The sequence below is a fragment of the Gracilinanus agilis genome, chromosome 3, assembly GCF_016433145.1.
Source record: "Gracilinanus agilis isolate LMUSP501 chromosome 3, AgileGrace, whole genome shotgun sequence".
Classification (NCBI taxonomy): Eukaryota; Metazoa; Chordata; class Mammalia; order Didelphimorphia; family Didelphidae; genus Gracilinanus; species Gracilinanus agilis.
This window is the reverse complement of record NC_058132.1, coordinates 77333151-77359377: the sequence shown is the minus strand read 5'-3', so window position 1 is coordinate 77359377 and position 26227 is coordinate 77333151. Positions and strand designations below refer to the sequence as shown.

General features: G+C 44.1%; 1 protein-coding gene across 3 annotated transcripts; it reads right to left on the bottom strand.

Annotated features, from left to right (window-relative positions):
• Positions 1-2733: 2733 nt before the first annotated feature.
• PPIE (peptidylprolyl isomerase E) lies at positions 2734-21946 on the bottom strand. Of its 3 annotated transcripts, XM_044671466.1 has the most exons (10): positions 21908-21946; positions 19534-19632; positions 17603-17646; positions 16136-16162; positions 10654-10735; positions 9498-9598; positions 7684-7807; positions 6231-6416; positions 5306-5448; positions 2734-3127 (listed from the first exon to the last, which is right to left on the bottom strand). In XM_044671466.1, the coding sequence occupies exons 1-10, from the start codon at positions 21936-21938 to the stop codon at positions 3059-3061; spliced, it is 906 nt and encodes a 301-aa protein (XP_044527401.1). In that variant the 5' UTR covers positions 21939-21946; the 3' UTR covers positions 2734-3058. The 3 variants fall into 3 exon arrangements, with proteins under 3 accessions (XP_044527401.1, XP_044527403.1, XP_044527402.1); XM_044671468.1 differs by lacking the exons at positions 9498-9598; positions 10654-10735; XM_044671467.1 differs by lacking the exons at positions 16136-16162; positions 17603-17646; positions 19534-19632; positions 21908-21946 and adding exons at positions 14364-14447; positions 15706-15748.
• Positions 21947-26227: the final 4281 nt, after the last annotated feature.

Genomic DNA, 26227 nt, shown 5'->3' with positions numbered 1-26227 from the left:
CTTCGTTGTGAGAAGTAGAAGAAAAAACTATTAGATGGATGGATGGAAGGATAGACAGATTGATAGACTGATAGATGCTTAGATGAATAGACGGATAGATGGATGGATGTAGACAGATGGATATGGATAGATAGATGGATAGATGGATGTGGATAGATGGATAGATGAATAGATAGATGAATGTAGATAGATGGATGGATGGATATAGATGGATAGATGAATAGATGGATACATACAGATTGATGGATAAATAGATGATAGGTGGATGGATGGATGGATAGATGGACAAATGATATAGATAGATGGATGAATGATGTAGATAGAGGTAGCTGGATATAGATACAGACAGATATATAGATAGATAGATTGATTGATTTGGACATTGATGGCCCTTCTGGGCTGAAGCAAGGACTGGAGATTTCCAGAAAGTAAAGGACCACATAGATGAGTTGGCAAGAACTCATCTAACCTAGTTCTTCCTTTCATGGATGAGGAAACTGAGGCGCAGAGAGACTAAGTGACTTGCCCAAGGATATACAGGAAGATACCTGAGGTGAAATTTAAACCGGGGTCCTCAGATTCCTCTTCATTACCTGTTTGACAATGCCAAGGTTTCTGGGCTCAGGACTAGCCCCAGACGAAGAGGGTATCACCTTCCTCCCTTGGCCAGATAGGTTTGGTGATATTTGAGGTGGGTGGCTCCACTTTTTGGAATCCTGATGTCATAAGACGAGATCTTGGATCCACCCCCTCACCTTGGTAGAAAAATACTGCTTGGCATGCCCAGCTGTTTGCAGTCCCACTTGCCACCCACGTGTGGCCTCTGGATGCGGCTGTGATTGACATGAAATGTTTCCCTCAGACGCGGGGGAGGCCAGTTTGTTGAGGACAGAATGGAGAGAAACAGGTTTAGTGAGGTGATATATATATTTTTTGACAGCTGGAAGGAGTCGTCTTTCCCTTGCTTAAAGAGAGGTGTGCAGACCAGGACTGGCCAGGGCCCGTGGCGGCTGGCAAGGCCGAGGCACCGACGAGCCCCAAACCCAGCTCTGTTTGGGCTTCACCAAGTACGCGTTCCCCCCAGCTCCTTGCAGGAAACAATCTGACTCCTGAAAGTAATGAGGGGAGGATGAACCCCTAGTTCTAGGGCGCCAGCCTTTGCAGAGAAGGGATCTGGGCCAGGGATCAGTACCCGAGCATGCCACAGCCAGGCCGCTTCTATTGATTGCTCTCAGAGTACGCTGGGGAGGGGAAAGCCAGGGTGGGCGAGGGCCTCGAGTCTCGGGGTGTGGTGAGGCCGGGCCCACCCTGCACCATGTGCTATGGTAGAAGGAAAGCCGAGTTGGCGTCCTGGCTTTGGCCTGCACCAGTGATGAGACCGTCACCTTTCCAAGTGTTTCCTCATCTGAAAAATGGGTCCAGTAAAACTCACAGTCCTTGCCCTCGTGGGTAGTGGAGAAAGGGCTCGGCCAACCCTCTATAGCAATGGGAGTGGCGAGCACTGGTGGGGAAGGCCCTGTGAGGGGAAAGGGAAAATGTCCTGCCATCCAGGGAGCTGGTGGGTATAGACAGGAAAAGGGTGAGGAAGCCAAAAGGGGCAGCTGCCAGAACCAAGGCTGCTGGGAAGGGAAGGGAGCGGGCCAGCCAAGAGCCGGTGGTTAGGGCGTGCTGCCACGCCCAGCTTCTACACTCAGTGGGTGACTGGTTCCAGGCAGAACCAAAGTGGGGGTGCTCTGCGCTCAGGCATCCCCTGAGGAGCTGGGTCTAGGGGGAAAAGGCTGGGGGAGAGGGGGGCACCTCTCCCTATCTACACCCATTGGGGCCGAGACTGGCACAGGCAAACAAGTGTAGCCCAAATGCCAGACCTCGTGCCGCGGCCCCTGACAAGAAGGGAGGATGGTGGGAAGGGCCTCCTCTGGTCAGCAGGGGGAGGGCGCCTGGGGTCAGGCCCCGGGAGTGTCCAGGCAGGGAAGGAGGGAGGTGCCGGCCCTGACAGGTGCTGCTCTGGGGAAAGCGGCATGATGTGAAGAACTGTCTTCCTGGTGCCATTCAATCAGGATTATGTCCCTACTCGAGCAAACACGGGCAAACCCTGTTTCCCAGTGAGGCAGAGGCCAGCTGTGTGGTGGGAAGTGGGGCCTCAGCTGACCTCCAGACATGGGGCCGGGAGGTAGGGAAGTTTGGCCTGATGGAAGGAGCTGCCGAGAGTCTGGGTCAGAGGACGATGGGCTTCCTTGAAGCAAAGCAGCTCCTGTCTGTGCTGGGACCCCAAGAGGTCCCACAGTCAGTCAGTGGCTGAGGCAGGATCTGTACTCGGGTTTTCCTGACACCGAGGCTCCACACTACTTTCAAATGTTGTCTGTCAAAAAGGAAAATGATGACGCCTGGAGCTGGGAATCCTGGGCCTGAGGCTCGGCTCTAGGATGAGTCAATTTCCCCATCTGACAAGTGGGGGTCCTCAGAGTGAGTGCTCTAATGGCCCTCAGAAACCCCTTGTGTGGCCCTGCATTTTCCGGGTAAAGAAGCAGGGCCCAGGAATGAAAAGACTCCCTTCAGATGCCAGAGGGAGCAAGAGCAGCCCAGGCTTCCCCAGGGATAACAACTGCGCCGCCTCTCGTGGCACGGCTGGGGAGACGGCCTGCTAAATGTGGAGGGGCCACAAAGACAAGGGCTATTCCGGGATGACCGCTGTTCTGTCTATGGCGAAGTCTCCAGGAAGGAATCTAGCACAAATAGAAAAATTAGAATTTATTTTTACAAAATAAAGATGACCCCAAAACCATCCTTGCAGAACTAGAAAAGGCCCAAAGCGAGAGGCTCCCGATGCCAGGATGGTCACTAAGCCCATCTGCCATCTTCTCTCCTTGCTCTCCCCAAGGTTTCTCGGTTTCCACAGCCCCGCGGTGCTAAAGTGCCCACAAGAAAGCCCGGGAGGCTGCCGAGCTTCGGGCCACCTTCCCAGGCTGGCTGAGCCACTTCCGGCCTGGGCATCCCCAGGCTCCTTCCGGCTCACTTCCACGTCATCGGCTCAGGTCCAGGAAGAGAAGGAAGGGAGGCCTCACACGTACTCTCCGCAGTCAGAGATGATCACTTTCTGTTTGGGCTTCCCGTCTTTGCTGCCTTGAGCCTTTCAATGCAACAGGAAACACCAAGTGAAGGAACCATTTCCAACCCAGAAGCCCCTCCCAGAGCAGCCCTCTACCGGGCATGCCGGACCCTCGCCTTGGCCAGACAGAAACGCCCAAAGGAGGCCACAGAACACAGGCCAAGGACGGTGGCCACAGAGACGACGCCTCATTCTTGAGGACCTAAAGCGAGCCTCCATCTGCTCCTAAGTAACAGCCCCATCTATAGGGGCAACTTTAGGTCTGCCTTTCTTAGCCTTGAGGGGTGAAAAAGAACAAGGAAAGGGGGAGCCAGATGGCTCAGTGCATGGAGAGCCAGGCCTGGAGACGGGATGTCCTAGGCTCTACTCTGGCCTCATATGCTGCCTAGCTGTGTGACCCTGGGCAAGTCACTTCAACCCCTACTGCCTAGCCCTTACTGATACTCAGTATTGATTCTAAGACAGAGGTTACGGCTTATTTTAAAAAAGAAGAAAAACTGAAGTACAAGGATCATTCCCAATTCAGAGATGGGAGGGTGTCTGGCTTCTGCAGCAGCCTCAACCCTCCTCTTCTGCAGGGGCCGAGCCAGGCCTTGTACAGAGGACAGGACAAAGGGGGGAGGCTGGTCGGGGCCCCAAACTGTTCTGAGGGTTACTGGCACAAGGCCCAAGTTTCACGGAGTATGAACTCCTGCATGAACATACCAGAAAGATGTCACTGAGATGCTCCGGCCTCAACTGACCTCAGCCAGCAATCCCTCACTGCCCACCATGCTGCCAGAGCCAGCCAGAGGAGGCTGCAGGGAAGAGCCCATATGTGTGCCACTGCCACACACATACACACACACACACACACACACACACACACACACTTACACAGACACACTCACTCAGACACACACCCAAACACCCACACCCACACACGCACACATTCACACAGACACAGACACACACACCCAGACACACTCACATACACACAGACTCCTCAGTGATGCATAGACTCTAGGGGGAGTTGGGGGAAGCACAGCTCTCCCTTCATGCTCATAAGGGAGGGAGTCTGACGAGGGAGGACCCTTGGGGTGAACAAAGCACAAAGGAGGCTAGAACAGAGCAGGCTCAGACTGAACACTCTGGTCAGGCCGAAGCACAGAGTACTTGCTGAGGAAGAATATGAGATCAAGCCAGAAAAGTCACTGGGGCCCACCACATGGAAGGCCTCGAATGTCAGGCTAAGGAGTTGGGAATTTATAATGTAGGCAGTGAGGAGCTGCCGAAAGCTCTTTAGGAAACAACTAATATAATCAGAACTATCCTTTAAACATTTTTTTAAATTGTCATTCATTCATTCATTCATTCATTTAGTTATTTTTGGAAACAGGGTTAAGTGACTCACCCAGGGTCAGACAACTAGTAGGTGTTTGAGGCTAGATAGGAAAGCCAGCTATCCACTGCACCACCTCCTTCTGAACAGGGTTCTTAACTAGGGTCATGAATGGATTTCAGGGGGTCTGTGAACTTGGATGGGGAAAAGCTCCTATCTTTATTTTATTAACCTTGACCTGAAATGGAGCATTTCCTTCAGTTCTGAATGTAGGCCACAAACCACAGTGGAATGAGTAGAAATCACAAATCAGTTCCCATCTCAGTTATTTCAGAATCTCAAAATAGTCTTTCCATTCCTCATTACTCCCAAATGACTTCAGTAGTAAGATCTGCCTCCAGGCCGCATGTGATGGCAACCTTCTCCTGTATGGGCTGTATCTGCAGAGCCCTGGCTTGCTGATGTTCTTGGGTATTTTACTCATGTATTTAAGAAATAATTCTGAGAAGCAGTTTGCAGGTTTCACCAGTCTGCCAAAGGGGTCCACAAGACAAAAAAGACTAAGCAAACACTGGCTTTCGAAAATGATTCTGGGAAAAGCATGTGATCTGAATCCTGGGGAGAAAGAAGCTGGAAGTGAAGGGACGAGGCAGGCGGCAGTTGTAAAAACCCAGGTTAAAGGTCCAAATGAGGGTGGTGGCAGTGAGGATAGAAAGGAGAGGATGAACAGAAGACAAACTGGGAAGGAAGAATTAATAAGCCGGGGGTGTGGAGCGGGAGGGAACAGTGGGGATGGTTGTCATTAATAAAGATAAGGAAGACAGGAGGGACGAGCAGGTTTGAAGAGGAAGGTGCTGAGTCAAACCCTATTTTCCTACCTCAATCTTCTGTACCACATCCATGCCTTCAGTGACTTCGCCAAAGACCACGTGTTTCCCATCCAGCCAGTCTGTCTTGTCGCAAGTAATAAAGAACTGGGAGCCATTGGTATTTGGACCAGAATTTGCCATGGAGAGCAGCCCTGGGGAAGAAAGGCATAAGCACTTCGGCTGCCTCCCAGGAGAAGCACCAGCCCAGGCACACAGGGGCATCAGCTTCTTATTGCTGCCCCAAGCTTCTGATTTTCAGTTCCCCTCAAACTATTCGAATGTTTCACTTTAACAATCTCAATATCTTCTTACAAAATACAATTGGACAATTAAGCCAAGAAACAAACCCCAGCATTCCTTTGTCCCTGGAAAGGCTGTTTTGTTTTGTGGGAAAAAAAGTTGGACAGGAAGGAAGAATGAGGAAACCACATACTGCTAGATTAAACGCTTTTCTTAATTGTATATACTGCCAGGAGCATCATTCAACTCAGTGCTCATAGCACAATGTGGGTGTCTTTTTAGATACACCTACACAGGGAGATCAATCCTTAAAAGGAGCTGTGATTTGCTTAGGGTGGTTGATCCTTCCAGCGATAGAGAACGCCACCCTTCCATGCCACCTACAATGGCTTCCATGAGGTGTGTGAGATAAAATAATCCATCACCTGGTGATCAAAGAGCCCCTTCAGCACTGAGCTGGGCCAGGGCTCTGACAACTTCTAGTCTGACATAGGCCCTGCCAGCACTGGTGGTCCACTGGCAAAGCCTCTGAAAACAGAACATCTGGGAGTATGCAGAGATATAATCACATGCATATGGATATTTCAATTCTTTACAGTAACATTCACACTTTCATTCAAAGATATTAAACTGTAATCTGGTCTTATGTTTCCTAGAAAATGAGGACCCATGAAAGTCACGGGTTTATTCCTACCTGGTCCTGTATGTTTCAGAATGAAGTTCTCATCATCAAACTTTTTCCCATAGATAGATTTGCCCCCAGTGCCATTGTGGTTGGTGAAATCCCCAGCCTGACACATGAACTGGGGGATGATACGGTGGAAACTGCTTCCCTTGAAGCCAAAGCCCTTTTCGTGGGTACACAGACAACGGAAATTCTCTGGTGTGGAAAAATGAAATAAGTTTAGTTTAGTAAAATGTGATTTTCCTTTAAGAATTTTTGTTGAAAAGATTCTTGATTTCCCCAGTTGACAAATGGTGAAAAGATATGAATGGGCCATTTTCAGATGAAGAAATAAAAAATATCAATAATCATATGAAAAAGTGTTCTAAAGCTCTCATAGAGAAATGCAAATCAAAACCCTGAAGTACTCACAACTAGCAGGCTGGCCAATATGACAGTAAAAGAAAATAATAAATGTTGGAGGGAATGCGACAAAATTGGCACACTAATACACTGCTGGTGGAGTTGTGAATGATCTAACCATTCTGGAGGGCAATTTGGAATTATGCTCAAAGATCACTAAAAGATTGCCTGCCCTTTGATCCAGCCATACCACTGCTGGGTTTGTACCTCAAAGAGATAATAAGGAAAAAGACTTATAAAAAAATATTTATAGCTGCGCTCTGTGTGATGGCAAAAAATTGGAAAACGAAGGGGTGTCCCTCAATTGGGGAATGGCTGAACAAATTGTGGTATCTGATGGTGATGGAATTCTACTGTACAATAAGGGACAATAAACTGCTTGATTTCTCTGTAAACTGGAAAGACTTCCACAAACTGATGTGGAACAACATGAACAGAAGCAGGAGAACATTGACAAAGAGAAAGAACTGTTGGGATAGAAACACAGAAGAAAAGATTTGATTTATCACTTGTTTATATCGGAATAGGATGTGGGGTTTGGGTTTTAAAAGATTAGTCTATTACAAAAATGAATAACATGGAAATAGGTATTGAGTGATAATACACGTATATCCCAGTGGAACTGCTTGTCAGCTCTGAGGAGGGAGAGGGAAAAGGAGAGGGAAAGAACATGAATCATGGAACCATGGAAAAATACTTAAATAAAAAAAAAAATAAAAAAAGATTCTTGATTAATAACTCTCTGGTCCCCTCCTTCCTTCCTGGCCTCAGCACAAGCTGGGCTCTTTTCCTCTCCCCACATCTTAACCCCCACCACTATTCCTGGTGTTAAGAGGTCACGAAGAAGGGTTAGACTTGTTCTCCTTAGGTTACAGAAAGGCAGGTTTTGGATCAAAAGGAGGAAAAGGAGAGCCACCCAAAATGCAATGGGCCCCTTATATAAGAGAGTGAAAGTCTCTTGTCCCTGGAGGCCTTCAAGGATATTCTGAATAATCATTCACTGAGGATGCTGTAGAAGGGAGTTATAACTTGCGTAGAAGGAAGGGCAACTTGCTTTTACCTACTGTCATGGGAACAATATCAGAGCGCAGAAGCATTTGGATTCGTCCGGCAGGCTTATTTCCAATCTTGATATCCATGTACACCTGAGGATTTGCTCTAGCCTTTTTGGCTGGGGGCTCTCCCTAGGGAGCAGTAAAAAAAAAAAATTTTTTTTTAATCCTGACATTAATAATTGTTTCTCATTGTGAGCAAGTAAGTTTTCTTCAGAACTAACTCTCTCTCTCTCTGTCTCTCTGTCTCTCTCTCTCTCTCACCAGTGCAGACCTACAATGTGACTTCTCATCATCTTGAAAAAGAAAAAACAAAAGTTTTGACCACCGTTTCATCATACCAGGGACCTCTCCCCACTCATTTTGTCAAAAAAGATTCTCTTTACCTGAGAAGATGTATATGAACAGATACAAAGTGAAATGAGCAAAACCAAGTGAACACTATACACAGTAACAGCAATAATGTAAGGACTATCAACTGTGAATGACTTAGCTATTCTCATCAAGACATCTAAGACAATTACTATAGGCCTGTGGTGAAAGACGCTATTCTAAAGAAAGAACTGATGAACTGCGTGCAGAATGAAGCTTATTTAAAAAATAAAACCTTAGTTTCCATCTTAAGAGTCAATGCTAAGCACTGAGAAGGGCAGTGAGGGCCAGGTAATTAGGGTTAAATGACTCATCCAAGGTCACACAACCAGGAAGTATCTGAGGCCAGATTTGAATCCAGATTCTCCCCAATTCCAAGTCTGGCTCTCTATTCACTGTGCTATCTAGCTGCTCCATAAAATATATTTTTAATTTTTTTCTTGTTTTATTTTGTTTGTGTTTTTTTTTTGCAATATAGTTAGCAGAGAAATATGCTTTGCATGACTTCACTGTATAATATCTAATTGCTTGACATCTCAAGGAGGGTCATGAGAGAGGGAGAATCTGGAACTCAAGAATTTTTTTAAATGATTGTTTAAAAAATTATTTTTATATGTAAATGGGAAATATTTAATGAAATTTTTAAAAATAATTTTTAAGAGATTCTTTTAAGGGTAACTAGGTAGCTTAGTAGATAGTCAGGCCTGGAGATGGAAGGTCCTGGGTTCAAATCTAGATTCAGATGTGACCCTGGACAAGTCACTTAACCCTAACTGCCTGGTCCTTACCACTCTTTTGTCTTGGGATCAATACAGAGTATTGATTCTAAGACAGAAGGTAAGGACTTTAAAAGTTCCCAAAATATTAAGCCAGAGCAACATACAGATGTTCAGTAAATCATGCTCACATCATATACTCTCTCCCCCTTGGCTCTCAATGACTCCAAAGCTTAAAGGAGGCCTATGTCTTATCAGATTACAGCCACAAACCAGGGCCTTCGTGCCCTTGAAAATTCCCCCACTTAAGAGGCTTCTAGCATTATAAAGCATAAGTTGGTGTCCCACCTCCAAGTTCTCTCCCATCCCAGGCAGCTAGGCAGCATAGTGAATAGGGTACCGGATTCAAGAAGATCTGAATTCAAATCTAGACAGACACTTATGAGCTATATAACCCATGTCACTTAATCTTTGTCTGTCCCAGTTTTCTCAAATGTAAAAAATAATAATAAGAGAGGGATAACAATAGCATCTATTTCAGAAAGTTATTGTGAAGATGATATAAAAGAATAATTGTAGAAGGGCTTAGCAGTGCCCTGGCACCCTATAGAAGCTTAATAAATGCTTGTTTCTGTCCCTTCCCATTCCACCCTTCTTCATCTGACATAACCCATCTCAAAAGCACTATAATTTATTCAGTCTCTACTCAGGAAGGCTTGGGCCCTGTTATTTACCTCCTGGGCTTCCGACTTGGGAGGCTCTGATGCCCCTTCTTCTTTATTCTCCTCAAGTGTCTTCCCAGAAAATTTCTTCAACCACTCATCATCTGACCACACTGGGTGAAAAGAAAAGAAACTGCACCAATGGTATGAGGGCCAGAACAGCGAGTGACCACTAAGTGGGGATGTCCATTTCAAGACTGCTTTAGTCATCCAATAAAGGGGACAATTTGTCCTCGCAGCTGAATAGAAGAAAGGCTAATCGTGGAAAATTTCATCTTTTTTTTTATTTGAAGAGAAAATAGTTCTTAGCATTAGGAAGGATGGAGCAAAGGGGCCAAGCCAGTCCCTTGGAAGTAGGACAGTCCCTTCTTGGGAGGGTTGGTCACAGCACCACTTGTCCTCAAGACATGTAACATAAGGATAAGTGTCTGCTCACAACAGAAAAGCAGCCAAGCTATTGGAAGGAGTTCTGGCCTGGGAAGCTCCAATATTCATCTCTGAGACTCCTCTTAGTCACTGCAGCCTAGGGCAAGAGATCTGCCAAACTCTGAGCTTCAGTTTTCTTAACCCTAGAACTTGGATGAAGATTCTTGTGCTTTCTACCTTGCACAGTGGCTGTTACAAATGTATTCTATAAACTCTAAAGGACTACACAAAAAAATAGAAGTTGATATTTTTACACATGTCCAATTAGCATCAAACTGCAAATCAGATAGGAAATAAAGAAATTAATTTTTCCTCTCAAGTAGAAACAATTTGTATATTTTTGCTCTAAAGAGAAGTCAGTTTCTCTTGTTTGTTATTCTTTTCCATTATACCAGAACAGTTTGTAGCAGGAGAATCCTGTTCAGAAACATCAGTCACAGAGAAGAGATAAAAATGCTCCAAAACAAACTGGGGGGGGGGGGGGGAGATCCTTGGGAAATTGACAATTGGTCTCTTTCCTTTCCTTCTCTTTTTTATTAAAGGCCTTTACTGTCTGTGTTAGAATCAATACTAAGTAATGGTCCCAAGGCAGAAGAGCAGTAAGGGCTAGGCAATAGAGGTTAAGTGACTTTCCCACTGTCACAGCTAAGAAATATCTGAGGCTGTATTTGAACCAACCATCTCTATGCCTGGCTCTCTACCCAATGAGCCACTAGCTACCCCTAACTGGTCCTTTACTCACCTGGTCTAGAAGAGCCTTCTTTAATTTTCATTGGTTTAGCCAAATTGACCCGAATTGTCCTTCCAAACAGCTCAGACTCATTCTGAAAGGAATGAGAGTAAAACTTAAATACAGTTGATACTGTGAGATTTAAGCTGCTGAAAAGGAACTAAAAAAAAAAAAGGAGGGCTTCTTAACTTTGTCCATTGCTCCCTTTCTCCTAGGGCCGACAGGCTCCTCAGCTCCCTTCCCAATCCCTCAAAGCCAGAGGCACAGAGAGAAACACAAGCACCCTCCTTTTGCTCCAGCCTCCTTCCATCCTGCCTCTTCCAAAAGAGCTTTGAAAAACCCCATTCCATTCCACAGAGGCTCCAGAATCAGAAGGCCCAGGGTCAAATGCTACCTCTGCTAACTACTACCTAACCTGGGCAAGATCCCACTAGCTTCATCTGTCAAAGGGGGGGAGGACACCGAGGCCTCTTCTGGCTATAGATCTGCAATCTTCCATCCTCTCCTCACATTTGGTGAAATCAAGCTTTCCCCCAAAAGGCCAGATGTTTAGCCAGATGGGTAGTTCTGAATCCTGGGTCTGTTGCATGCTACTTCTGTGATGTTGGACAAGCCTTCCAAGCTCCTTATTTCCTCATTGAGTTGGGACTAGATGATCTCTAAATGCTGAATGTAGGCCCTCTGGCAGCCTCCCTTCCCAGCCCTCATCTCACAGGGCTTGGAGACAGAACCAGGACTCCTTCCACGCTCCCCATATACTTTCTATCCCTCACTTAGTTGCTTTTGCTTTTTTCACTTTTCATCCCTGGCAGTTCCTGCCTCCTAGTAAACTAATATCTCCTGTTCCCAACTTTTTCTAGGCAGTGGCTCACACTGTTCCTCTCCATCCCCTCTCCTGCAGGCATCTTGGGAGATCTTACACCCACTCTCCCAAACTGTGAGCCTTCTAATATCCTCTCCTCATCACTCCTTTTCTTTGATTCTGGGTGCTACATTTGGGAAGGACAGTGGCAGGCTGGTGTACAGTAGAAGTGGGTGTCCAGGATAGTGAGGGGATCGAAGGCCATGAAAGAACTATGGATATCTGGCCTACAGAAAGAACTCTCAAGTGGGGGAATGTGATGATGGCTATCTTCAGTTACCTAATAGGCAGTCATATGGGAAAGAAAATAGGTTTGTCCCAACAGACCCCACAGGGCAGAACTAAGGGAAAATGGGAGAAGTTATAGAAGGGCAGAGGTAGGCTTCTGGTAAGAAAACCTAACAATTGTTGTTTACTTAATTAATCATGTCCAACTCTGTATAACCCTATTTGGGATTTTCTTGGCAAAGAAATTGGAGTGGTTTGCCATTTCCTTCTCTATCTCATTTTATAGATGAGGAAACCAAGGCCAACAGGGTGTAGTGACTTGCCTAGGGTCGCATAGTGAGTACATGTCTGAAGCTGGATTTGAACTCTGGGCCTCAGCACATGGGCTGACATCACCTAACTGCTCCTAAGAATTAGAGGTGTGCAAAAGAGATAGTAGGTTGGTCCCTCCCTCCCTCCCTCCACCCCTTCACTTAAGGTCAAGGGGAAGCTGGACGATCATTTGTTTGTTCAGAATTCCTCTTTAGTTCTGGATTGGACAAAATGACCTCTGAGGGTCTTTAAGAATCTGTTATCCTTCCTACCTCCTGTGACCTCTCCTCTCCCTTTTCTTCGGCCACTCACCATCAGGGTGTATCTGCCTGGAAGCTCAACCCCTGAGCTCAAGATCCTGAGTCTGAAATTCCATCCTCTGGCCACACTCTCCTGTTATTCCACCTCTCTTACTCCTCCCATACCTGTTCTTCATCCTCATAGGCTCATAGTCACCTGACTTTTCCTAATTTGCCCAGTCAAGAAAGCCAGTTCTTATCTCTTACTTCCCACCCTACCCAGGCCTGACCCTATAATTAACAATGTCAGTAAGACTCTTTCTCCATAGCTGAGTCCCTGGACAATCTGACCTTTTAGCATTTCCACTTGCAAACCTTTAACCTTGGGCAACTCCTACTCTCTGCCCTCCTCCACCTCCTAGGGGCTGAGAAAGTCAGGTCACCTAAATGAATGAACCAACCACAAAGGGATGTTGTCCAGTTTCATCTAAGGCTTCACTGACGTAATGCTTTTTTTCACTTCTAATTGATTCTCTATCACTATCTCCATAAGAACTATCCAAGTCTTCTCTCAAATTCCCAACTACAAACCCTCCTCCTTATTCATTCTAATCACATTCTCATCAATCATCTTCAGCTCCCTATGCCACTCCTCTGAAAGTTAACAAAATGGGGCAGCCTGGGCTCAGGGGATAGAGCCAGGTCTGAAGTTGGGAGGTCCTGGGTTCAAAGGTGGACACAGACACTTCCTAGCTGTGTAACTTTGGGCAAGTCACTTAATCCCCACTACCCAGCCCTTACTGTTCTTCTGCCTTCTAAGATGGAAGCTAAGGGTTAAAATAATAATAGTAATAATCATTATAATAAGCATCTTCTGTGTGCCAGGCATCATGTTAAGCACTTTACAAACATTCCCTTATATGATTCTCACACCATATCCGGGGGTAGGTGCTTTAGGACTTCCATTTTGTAACTAGGGAAACTAAGGCAAACGGGGTTAAGGAATTTGCTCAGTCACATAGCTAGTTAAGTAGCTGAGGCTAGATTTGACTCAGGTGCTCCTGACTCCAGGTTTAGTATTCTATCAATCAGCAGCACCATCTGGCTGTCTCTGAAGTAATATAAAAGAGCAACACAAATATAAAGTAAACCAAGTCAACACTAGGTGGCAAGAGAACTTGGGATGATGCCAAGTACCAGGGCCAATGCTGCTGCCACCCTGTCACCAGTTTACAACTGGCAAATATAAAGTGGAAAGTGATATGCTGTCAGTAGCAATCACACTATTCGGAGAGTTTGCTTAACATGATTTCTGGGAATGTACTTTGTAGGGTTTAGATGGGAAATGTTTGCTGCATTGAATCAAACATATTGATAAATTAAGAAATAAAAACAAAAAGTAGCTTTCCCCAAGGTCTGTCCTTGGGCATCCTGCACTTTCTTCACTGCACCCCATCCTGCAACTTTGTTACCTCTCTCTTTTGGGGGTTTCCCAAAATGACCACTTTCCCTGCCAACTTTTCTCAGAGTTCTCCCATTGGATATCTCCACATCACAGAGTGGAATGATAGCAGGTCAAATGGGCAAGAGATTTGGGGATAGAGGAAGAGAGTGTTACTTATGTGCTGGTTTGAACCTGTCACTCAAATTCAACAGGTTTAAAGCTGAATCCATTAGCTTATCCCCCTTCCCCAGCCTCCTAACTTGGTTAATAGCATCACCATCCTTGAAAGGCGAGTCATAGTTAACTCCTCTTCCTCTCCAGTCTAGGAACCCAATCAGAGGCCAGAGCTGGTCAGTCCCATGTCAACAAGATGGCTCAAATCTCTGCACTCCTGGTCACTCCCACGGCCCTCACCTCTTATTGCCCATATGGCTGAAATGGCCCCTGACTGGGCTTCCTGGCGTCAGTGTGTTCTCCTTCCAATCCATCCTCTATCTCACTACCCACAGAATCCTCAATGACTCAGATCCTATCACTGCTTCTTTACACAAAACCCGTCAGTGGCTCTCCAATGTCTGGGAATAAACCAGCTCTTGAGCTGGCATTCAAACCCCCTTATAATGTGGCTCCCACCTACCTTTCTGGCCTTATCTGCTAACACTCCCTTCGTGTTCTCCATGTTCCTGGCAGACTGGACTCCATGTTCATGCTACTACTCCATCTCCAGGATAGGAATAACAATAAGATACCTCTCATTTGCAGAGAACATTAAAACCTTTTAAGCCTGTTAAAAACCCTCCCCTCCTTCAAGGATCAATTCAGGTACCCTCACCTCCCTAAGCCTTCCTAACTCATTACTTCCTCCTAGTACTTAAAATTTCTAGGGCAACCAGGAGGCATAGAGGATAGAGCACTAGGCCTGAAGTTGGGAGGACCTGAGTTCAAATCTGACCTCAGACATTTCCTAGCTTGTGACCCTGGGCAAGTCACTTAACCCTGTTTGCATAGCCCTTGCTCTTCAATCTTGGAATTACTAAGACAGAAAATAAGGGTTTTAAAATAAAGAAATAAAAATAATATCTCCCTCCTTGAAGTCCTTCTAATACTTGGCCGGAATGATATACTTCCAATACACTTCCCAAAGTCTCCTTGTTATGTGCTTTTTTGGTGGCAGGTATTATTTCTCTCTATTAGACATTAAGCCCCTAGAAAGTGGGGCTCATGGTCATATGAACCTTTGTGTACCCAGTTATTAACAGTGTCCCATAGAGTAGAGACTTAAGTCTCAGCCCCTCCACTCATGGGCTATATGACCTTGGGTCAGTCATTCAAACTTCCATTTTCTATTATGTAAAATGGGAACGCTATGGCTTTTTCTGTCTTCCTAACAGTAGATGCAGCATAACTAGTCATAACTAAAGGCTATGATAATGCTATATTATAAACACACACTATTATCATAATACAAAGACCTGAAAGTTCATGTTTTCAGTACTCCCCCTCTGCCAAGGTGGATCACAACCCCCTCTAATTTGGCAGAAGGTCATTAAGAATGGCTTGAAACCAGTGGAAATGTGCGTTGGCCATGGGTGGGGGGAGAGCAGGGGGTGAAGGGGAAAGTAGGGGCATAAAGTATGTAACAGGTTAAAAACGAATATTAATAAATGTCTAATTAAAAAAAAAAGAATGGCTTGAATGAAAATATCATCCTTCTACAGCCAATGTGGTGTGAGTCCTCCAACCTTACTCGACCAACAAAAAGTTTGACCCAAGAGTCATGAAAGAGGCCCCTCTGGCTCAGGAGGCCCTGCCAGAGGTTTGTGTTTGTGGCAGCCTCCAGGAACCTAAAATTGCCTCTGATCTATGCACTACACATCTGGTATCAGAATCAGAACTTGAACTCGGGGTATTCTTGACTCCAAAGCCAGCTCTCTATCTACTATCCCAGGGGGCTCATTTTATCCTAGAGAACTACTCACAAGTTTTTCCAAGTGTTCTTGGGATTTCTCCCATTAATCTCACACACATACAAAGCATCTTGACCTTCCTCACAGAAGGAGCTCTCTTTGTGCTCACTGTGAAATGAAGATGGGTTTGGGAATCTCTTTCCATAAGCCACCAAGTGCTATCAGGCTTTCAGGGCTGACCTAAAATAAGGCATGAGTAAGTGTGAAATCTACTTGGGTTCATGGTGCTCAGAAGTTACAGGGGGAAATGTCAAACTAAGCTAGTACAAAGTAACAGCTTTTAAGATAAGGTTATTTCTCACCAAAAGTCAAGGGCAGCTCTAAACTAGAGAGAAACATTTTACATGGCAATTTATTTAGAGGCCAGAAGATGACGTATGGAATCAAAAATTAGATTATGAAAACACAAAAAATGAAAAGCAGAAAGGAAAAGAAGACATACCATGTTATCAATTGCTGCTGCTGCATCCTAGAAAGAGCAAATAAAAAAATGAATTATATATTGTGGAGACAAGGAAGTGCCATTGGGCATTCATAGCAAGCAGAAATTAGGATTACAACAAAAAAAGATTACCATTAACCATTCTCTCAAGTGATCTAAGCAAGGTTCTGCCCGCGCCCTCTTCTCTCTCTAGGTACAGATGATTCCCAAATTGCTATTATCTAGTCCTAGTCTCTCCCTTGGACTACTACACCCCTTACTAACTGCCAGCTGGATATCTGGTAAATACTTCAAATTCAACATTCTGCCTCTAAAATATAAATTTCTCAGCCAAGAACTGGGAGACTTCCACAGGCTGGTTCACTCTCCCCACCCCACCCCCGAAGTCTTAATTTGTATGACTCCCCGCTGGACTGCAGGCTGTTCCCCATTTATGCCTACACTTCCTCCTCCTACCCTAAGTCTTTTCCTGGTTGGTATCGTCCATGCTTCCCCAGCCCCAGCCCATCATGAGCATATTCCTCCAGTGAATTGCTTTGTATCTATTTACCTATAGAGCTATTACCTCTACTCCTGTAAAATGCAAACTCTCTGAGAGCAGACAATCTTTTGTCTTTGTCTCCCTAGCCCTTGGAGTAGTACTGCCCTGCAGGTACCAGGCACCTCGAGGCTTCCCAAAATGAACCCAGAAGTCCTTGACAAGGTTGGCCTGGGAGTAGGTACCCCTTTTGCTGGGATCTCTATGAAAAACCCTCATTGGTAAAAACATCCTCCAAAGGGGGTTCCAAGCAAGAACAGCTCATCTTGTAGTCAAAGGGCAAAACTGGGGAAATCAAAACTTTGGCAATCCTTTAAAACAGTGTTTGTCCTTCTCAAGTAGATAGCCATCAAGAAAGAAGCCCTCAAATCTGGCCTCAGACATTTCCTAGCTGTGTGACCCTGGGCAAGTCACTTATTGACTAGCCCTTACTGCTCTTCTTCCTTGGAACTAATACACAGTATTGATTCTAAGATGGAAGGTAAGGGTTTAAAAAGAGAGAGAAGGCACTACACAAAGTGTAAAACAAGAAGGAAACATAATATGAATCCCAGGCAAATCCAGTGAACTTCAGAAAGCAAAGTAATGAGGCCCAGGAAAATGATATACAGCAGGGCAATAACATTAACAACCAACCAACCAAAAAAAAAAAAAAAGCACACCAACAACCACCTCCAAACCATACAGTACAATTCCAATGTCCAAGCTTGTCCCAAAAGAAGAGAGGAGAAAATCCCCATCCCTGCCTCTTACAGAGGAGGACTACAGGCATGGAGCACTGCATGTACTGCCAGAGTCATACAATGGGCTGGCTGATTTTGCAGAACTGCATTTTTTTGTCCTAATAAGGGTAGTTCTTTGGGTACAGGCAAGGGATATATGGGAGGATAAAACTAGAAATGAAGAAAACTTTTGCTTATGTTTCTCACCTCTGCCAACTCAAATTCAACAAATGCAAATCCTCGGTGCTTTTCTAAGAGAATAAATACAGAGAGGAATAGTTACAATATGAAATATCATGATAAGACACGCTGCCACCAATGGAGTTCAAGGGGAAAAAGGAGAAATTGACAAAATCTCTATGAGAGAGTATCTGTTTTTTGTTCATCATGGGGCAGCCAGGTGGTGCAATGGACAGAGCAATAGGCATAGAGTCAGGAAGCGTGGAGTTTAAATCTGGCCCCAGACACTTACTAGCTATATGACCCTGGCCAGGTCACTTAACAATGTTTGCATCAGTTTCCTCATCTGGAAAATGAGCTGAAGAAGGAAATGGCAAACCACTCCAATATCTGCCAAGAAAACCCCAAATGGAGTCAGGAAGAATTGGACATGAATAAAACATCTTTACGCTATCTAGTCTATTTAGGAATTGAGAGCATGATCTGGAAACTCTTCTTGATTTATACAAAATGATCAACACCTAAGAAATAAATAAATAAATAAATATGCACACTGGGAACAGTCAGGGGGGCACACAGCTATGTGGTTCAGTGAATTGAGAGCAAGGCCTGGAGAAACAATTTTTTTTTTTAAATGTGGTTGTGAGAGAAGCACTCTACAGTGCTAGAGAACTACAGAAATTATAATAGATTTCATATAATAATATGAAATTACTATAACAGCATGTACCTTTGGAGGATAAGGGAAAATCATGGAAATCCTCTTGGCTGGGATGGGGGTCATATTATCAGTCCTGGTTATGGAGCCACTTGCCTCTCATGGCCACCAGCTTCGCACCACACTGCTGGGGAGGTCTGGGACCAATTAACTAGACCAGTGATGGGCCAGATGCTGCAATGTTCCATCCTGCCTAGTGACATTATTCCTAATCTGACGAATACAATGAGTAGGATACAATATGATGAAACCTCGAAAGAGTTGCCTTAGAAACAGACTGACAGATGAGCATTTCCTTTCCTTTGGCCCCCTCTTTAAAAAGTTTGCTCATCACTGAACTAGATGACCCACAGGACAGAAAGTGTGAATGCTTACCAAGTCTCCAATTCCAAGAGATAATGAAGACTATACTTTAAATTACATTCTCCTATACTTCCTAGCTGGGTGACCCTGGGCAAGTCATTTAGCCCCCATTTTCTAGCCCTTACCGATCTTCTGCCTTGGAACCAATACGTAGTATTGATTCTAAGACAGAAGGTAAGTTAAAATAAATAAATTACATTCCCCTATTGTAATGCTTTTAATTTAAATAGTTAAACATGATATAAAAAATGGTTCAAAGGCCAACACAGATTTCTTCTCAATCCAACACACTCTCTATAAAGTAGTAATTACTGAGTTTGCTTCAATTCCTATGCTATAGATGCTTGGTATACAAAGTAAAAAACTGAATAGCCCCTGCTGTCTGAGAAATTACAGTATTCAGAGGCACAGAGTTAGGAGAGAAGATGTAGGGCTTGGAGAACAGTAAGAAGTCCCACTGGGATAAAACAGAAGAGCAAAGCACATGACATACCTTCTTCTGTTTGAACCTCAGAAGAATCCCATGAGGCAGGTGCAATTGTTATCTTTCTTTTATAGATGAGGAATTGAGGCTCATCAAGGTGAAATGATTTGGCCAGAATAACCAAGCTCTTGGGTAACTGAGGCAAGATCTGAATCCTGGCCAGCCTTCCTAACTCCCAGGCCAGTGTCCTAATGCACTGCTGACTCAGAGTAACTCTTTCCCCAGTTCTGACAGCACAAAACACTGATTCTTCATCTAAAGCGCAGCTGGTATTTTTGTGCTGCCCCTCTTCCCAAGGTGTCCCAACAAATCCCAGATGGTACCTTGATTTTCCTGGGCCCTTCTGTAATTTTCTCCCTGAGATAATGGAAAAGACACAATAATCATGCTCACCTGTTTCATAATCCAGTGGTATCTGAATGTCTGTGATGTCTCCAAAAGGAATAAAAGCGGCGTGAAGGACCTTCTCATCCACCTCCTCTGCAAGGCCACCTGCAAATGAACCAAAGGCACCCTTCTCTATTCTCCTTCATATATGCTGGTGATTCCCAAAGTGGGTGCTGCAGCAATCCAGGGGAATGGTGATGGCCACAGGTGCATTTATCTTTCCTATTAATTGCTATTAATTTTTTTAAAAAATTAATTTCCAGGGCGCTAAGTAATTTTTTCTGGAAAGGGGGCGGTAGGCCAAAAACGTTTGGGAACCACTGATATATGCTGTAGTCAAGCACATGGAAGAGAGCTCAACCTGAGGTTGAAGCTGTGCCACGCTGGGCCTCAGTGTCCTCATCTGAAAAAGGATGGATTTGGACCAAATGACATACAACGTCCCTTAGAGTTTTAAGCTCCAAATCCATGACACCACGTGTCAGCAATGTACTTGACTTGGAAACACAAAGACACAAATGACAATCTATGACCTGGAAAGGACCTTACATCTCTGACGAGGAAACAATTTGTCTGCAATAACAAATAGCTAACATTTTACCTAATGAGAGCTTCCTCTGTGCCAGGCACTGTACTAATCACTCTACAATTATTATCTCATTTGATCCTCACAACGACCTTGGAAGGTAAGGGCTATTATTTTTCCCATTTTACAATTGGGGAAATTGAGGCAATCAGAAGGTAGGTTATTTGCTCAAGACCACACAGCTAGTAAGTATCTGAGGCCAGATTTGAAGTCAAATCTTCCTAACTTCAACCTACTGGGCAACATGCTACCCCAGAAGAATCAGGTATGTAGGAGCATTCCCAAGAACCTCATTGACCATCTCCACAATGTAAAAAGGAAAAAAATTATTATAGTTGGACTGAATATAGAAGAGGGTGGTTGCCAGGAATTGATTACTCAACTCCAAATGATTTTTCAGCAATTTATTTATAAAATATAGGAAGAGAGTGAAAGTAGAGAAATGAGAAGAGGGCAGAGTAAGAGATCTAGCTAGACTATGTGCTCAAGCAGAGAAGGGAGGAGGGGTTGTCTATAAATAGGTAGTGGATAGAAAGCCGGGTCTGGAGTCAGGAGTTCAAATCCAGTCTCAGTTACTTACTAGCTATATGACCCTGGCAGAAGTCACTTAACTAATCCAGTTTGCCTCAGTTTCCTCATTTTGTACAATGAGCTGGAGAAAGAAATGGCAAATCACTCCAGTAACTTTACCAAGAAAACCAGAAAATGGGGTCACAAAAAATTGGACCCAACTGAAAACAACAGCCCAACAACAAAACATAAATATAGAAGGTCTGCGGTGAACAATCTTTGGTGGTGAGCAAACATTTATTAAGCACCTATTATGTTCCCTTAGACTCAGAGCTAGAACAACTGTCTGTTGTCTTTGTGTCTCCATCACTTACAAGGTGCCTGACACATAGAAGGCACTTAATAAATGCTGATGTGGACTGCACTCTGGGGCCCGAGTTTGATACCCTCTGTTTTAGGGAACTCTTGAAGCTGGAGAGGCCAGCTTACAGATGAATGGAATATCCTCACCTGGAGGTTCCCTAGACCATGGAAATCACAAATCCTGACCCCATCCCCCAAAGCTTGAGAGCAGCATGAGGCTGTGCAACTGAACAAGCATTTATTGGGTGGCTCAGTGGATTGAAACGGGAGGTCCGAGGTTCAAATGTGACCTCAAGACACTTCCTAGCTGTATGACCCTGATAAAGTCACTTAACCCAAATTGCCTAGCCCTTAAGGATCTTAGGCCTTGGAACCAATACACAGTATTATTTCTAAGACGGTAAGTAAGGGTTTAAAAAAAATAAAAAGACCCGATTAGGTGCACGGAACAGAGGAAAGTGCAGAATCCACTCCCTGCCCTCAAGGAACTCACATTCCGATGAGGAATACAGAAGAATGTAAAACAGGTAAAAATTAAGCCCAAGTGGAATGCTCAGTTTTGAAATCGCATCCTTCCGAACCTTAGAATGCAGAGTGTGCGCCTCCCCCACCCCACCCCCAGAATTGAGCGTTCGCCCCGCCCCAGGAGTCTGCGTGCACTTGGCCCCGCCCAAGAGCACTCAACGAAGTCCCGGCGGCCCCTCTTTTCCCACTACAGCTTGCACAAGTTTTCACGATAACTTCACCCGCTTCTCCTTTTAGTCTTTCCCTACCAGGCCTGAAGCGCGGGGTCTCTAGCCGGACTCCCTTCACTGGCCCAGCATTCTCAAGCAAAGTAGAAAATGAAGGAGGATGCTCCGAAAAGAGCCAAGGCTGGAACCTTGACCTCGGCCCGAACTCGAAGACATAATTTCCACTCACCCACATAGAGAACTCGCTTAGTGGCGGCCATCTTGCTCCGGCTGCGAATCCGGAAGTCGACGGCTTCCTCCGCCCTTATTTCCGCAAGGGCCCAGAAGGCCGCGTGCGCTCTATTCCCCAAGGTCCCCCTGCCGCCGTAGGCTGGTCGTGCTGAAAGGGGGCCTAGTGCGCCGGCGCAGCCTGCATTGTATTTTGTGTCTCAAATTACACCGGGGTCTTTTCCCGGGCCAAAGAGAAGTGGGGAAGGTCTAGGAGGGAATTGAATTTAAGTGTTGGCCGTAGCCCTAGGCTGATCACTTAGATTAAAAACGTGAAACTGACTAAAAGAAATGAATTCTCTTTAATGGCCCTGGTCAAACTGGAAGGTCTCCCGAGGAGTGCACAAGGGCTTTGTGCTGGCAATACGAACTGAATGATGAAATAGATGGCGTGCTAATCAGATTTGTGGCTTTTACCAACCTGGACATGACGACTTGCTAGATAAGAAAAGGCAGGATCCAAAAAGACCTCCAAGGCCCCAAACTCTGGAATGGTTCTATCAAGATGAAAATGGGGAGTTGGGGGGGAGGGGCAGAGGGGGAGCAGGAAAGACCATCATCTTTAGGTTTTTGTAATAGAAGAAAGTCAAAAATAGTTTGATAGGCACTCTGGATTTGGAAGAGCAGATTTCAAGGCAATCAGATGGGTAGAATTTCATTTTTTTTTAAATTTTATTATTTAGAAAAAATTTTTCCATGGTTACATGATTCATGTTCTTACTCTCCCCTCCACCTCCCCAACTCCCTCCACCCCTCTAATCCCCCCTCCCCCCCAGCCGAGGAGCATTTCCACTGGTTTCTTCATGTGTCATCGATCAAGGCCTACTTCCATATTGTTGATAATTGCACTAGGGTGGATGTTGAAAAACTGTTCAAGGAGTTGTTTTTCTTCTATGTTTCCTCTCCTCTGAATGTGGGTAGCGTTCTTTTCCATAAAGCCCTCAGAATTGTCCTGGATCATTGTGTTGCTGCTAGTACAGAAGTCCATTACATTCATTGTACCACAGTGTATCAGTCTCTGTGTATAGTGTTCTTCTGGCTCTGCTCCTTTCACTCTGCATAAGTTCCTGGAGGTCTCTCCAGTTCACCTGGAGCTCCTCCAGTTTATTATTCCTTTGAGCTCAATAGTATTCCATCACCAGCATATACCACAATTTGTTCTGCCATTTCCCAATCGAAGGACATTCTCTCATTTTCCAATTTTTTGCCACCACAAAGAGCGCAGCTATAAATATTTTTTTTTTTAACCCTTGTACTTCGGTGTATTGTCTCATAGGTGGAAGATTGGTAAGGGTGGGCAATGGGGGTCAAGTGACTTGCCCAGGGTCACACAGCTGGGAAGTGGCTGAGGCCGGGTTTGAACCTAGGACCTCCTGTCTCTAGGCCTGACTCTCACTCCACTGAGCTACCCAGCTGCCCCCTATAAATATTTTTCTACATGACTTTTTCCCCTTTTTTTTTCTCTTTGGGGGTACAAACCCAGCAATGGTATGGCTGGATCAAAGGGTATTCAAACTGGCATTGAGGAGACTAAGCTATCCCTCTTTGCAGATGATATGATGGTCTACTTAAAAATCCTAGAGAATCAACTAAAAAGCTAGTAAAAATAATCAACAAGTTTAGCAAAGTTGCAGGATACAAAATAAAATATCAGCATTTCTATATATTTCTAACACATAGCAGCGGCAAGAGTTAGAAAGAGAAATTCCATTTAATATCACCCCTAGAAGATATAAAATACTTAGGAATCTATCTACCAAAACAAGCACAGGTATTATATGAACACAACTACAAAACACTTTCCAAACAATTAAAACTAGATCTAAACAACTGGAAAAACATTGACTGCTCATGGGTAGGATAAGCTAACATAATAGAATTTCACATATTAAAACGATTAGAAAAATAAATAAAATTATTTAAAAATGATGAAGTGGAAAAGTTAATGAAATTCTGAAAATGCCAAAGGGACAATTCTTTTTTTTTTTTAATTTTAAACCCTTAACTTCTGTGTATTGACTTATAGGTGGAAGATTGGTAAGGGTAGGCAATGGGGGTCAAGTGACTTGCCCAGGGTCACAGCTGGGAAGTGGCTGAGGCCAGATTTGAACCTAGGACCTCCTGTCTCTAGGCCTGGCTCTCAATCCACTGAGCTACCCAGCTGCCCCCTAGGGACAATTCTTATAGGGAGGAGGAAATGGGAATTCTTAAAAGACATTTAGAGAAAATGAGTACAAAGGCAAACATGAATACAGTAAAAAAGCAAGGGGATGGTGTAAAACAATTTCAGAAGAGGGGTGATGGCCTCAAGATACAGAATCAAAAAAACACATTTTTGGAGAAATCAATATGGGAATTGGTTTTACTTTGCATATTTATGTCAACTGGAATCTAGAAACCCCCAACTTGTAGCTTAGTAAAATCTGATGAACCCCAAATTTAGGGTTAGCTTGGAAGCGGAGACCCCAAGTTTGTAAGCATTGTCTCCCTCCCCCCCCAAATTTCAGATTTAGCTAATCTCAAACTGAACAATAGACCCTAAAATAAATGATAATCTCAGTTAGGTGGGGCTAAGCAAATATTAAATATCCTTTTATATTAGAAGTTTTCCCCATTGCATCAGGTCATTCCCAAGAAGACCAGTACCAGGGACTATCCTTTTAGTATCTAATGTAATGAGGTCACTCCCTGATACTCCAGCCTCTCAGCTTGTTTGAACACTCCTATTTCCTTGTAACCATGGTAATGTCCATCATATTTACCTGTCCCTCAGTTTCCCAAAAGGTATATAAGTTCCCCAAATTCTTTTGTCTTTCAGAGTCATCATCTAGCGCAGTGTCACTCCCAGGGATAATGTCCCAAGAGTCCCAAAGTGTAGACCCCCTAAAAGTTTTGGCACCGGGCTCTGAATAAAGGGCCAAATATTGGATTTAGCTCTTTCCTGATTAAAGACTTGGTTTTTCTGACTACTTTGGTAGTTCTGTGTTATTTCCAAGTTAACATTTATTGCAAGGGATTTATTTTCCCAGGTGTGGGGAGAAGAGTTTATGGGAGGGGAAAAGCTTAATTTTTGAAGAAAGAAAATAAAATAAAAAATATAAATAACAATATCAGGAGTGACAAAGCTTAGACTGTGCTACAGCTGATAATAGTGAAGAATATTAAAGACAGACTATAAAAGATTTTTGTATTCCCTTTTTGATTTTTGAGAGGAAGGAGGAGAGACAAAGAAGGTGGATGGATCAGTAACTGACAGCAGAAAGCATAAATGCTAAATTTTTATTTTTCTTCCATTTTCTCTGCCAAAAAGAAAGGACAAGTAGGAAAAAAAAACAATACAAAAAAGACTTATAGGGATTTGACACCCAGGAATTTGGAGAGACAAAGAAGGGATGGGGCACTACACACACAGTATTGATTTGAAAATGGGAAGGCAAGTTTTTTTTTTTATTACATCCTGAAATTTAGAGGATGTAAAAAAAAAAAGATGCCAATAAGAATTAATCTTTAAAAAGAAAGGTATGCTAACATTGTAATAAAAATCTATGTCAAAGAGAAAGATAAAAGTCTGAGCATAATCTATTTATTGGCAAGGCTAACAATTACCAAATACCATTTGTATCGGTGACCATAGACACTCTCTTACATAAGCTGTATTGGTGCTAACTAAACCAAGATTGTGATTGGTCAATGATTATGTAGGCTTGCAGGAGTGGTCTCCCTGAGTTTATGGTGACAGGGGGCCACAAGAGTTAGTCATCACCCTCTGGAACATCCTTTGGAAAAGTCCCCAACTAGCCACTCCTTGCACCAGTGGAACCCTGTGTTAGGAAAAACATCTCATGACCAGTTGAATCATCTTTGACCGGGTTGATTCATCCTTCATCTATCTTTCTTTATCTCCCTCAAGTGGTACAGTCACTATTGAGTTGTATTCAGTCATGTAACAAGTATAATGAGACCTATAATAATTCAATCTGTGCCTTGAGAAATTTGCAACAATAACTTTTAATCATCCAATAATTAATTTCACGCTAAATAGATTTGCAACTGATAGAAAGCTTGGATGGGGTAACACTGATTTGAGGGGTGGGATCCAAAAAGAATGCGATGCTAAAATATTAAGCTAAATCAAATATAATTTTTTTGTTTGTTTGTTGAACCCTTACCTTCTGTCTTAGAATCAATATTGGTTCTAAGGCAGAAGAGCAGTAAGGGCTAGGCAATGGGGGTTAAATGACTTGCCCAGGGTCACACAGCTAGGAAGTGTCTAAGGCCAGAT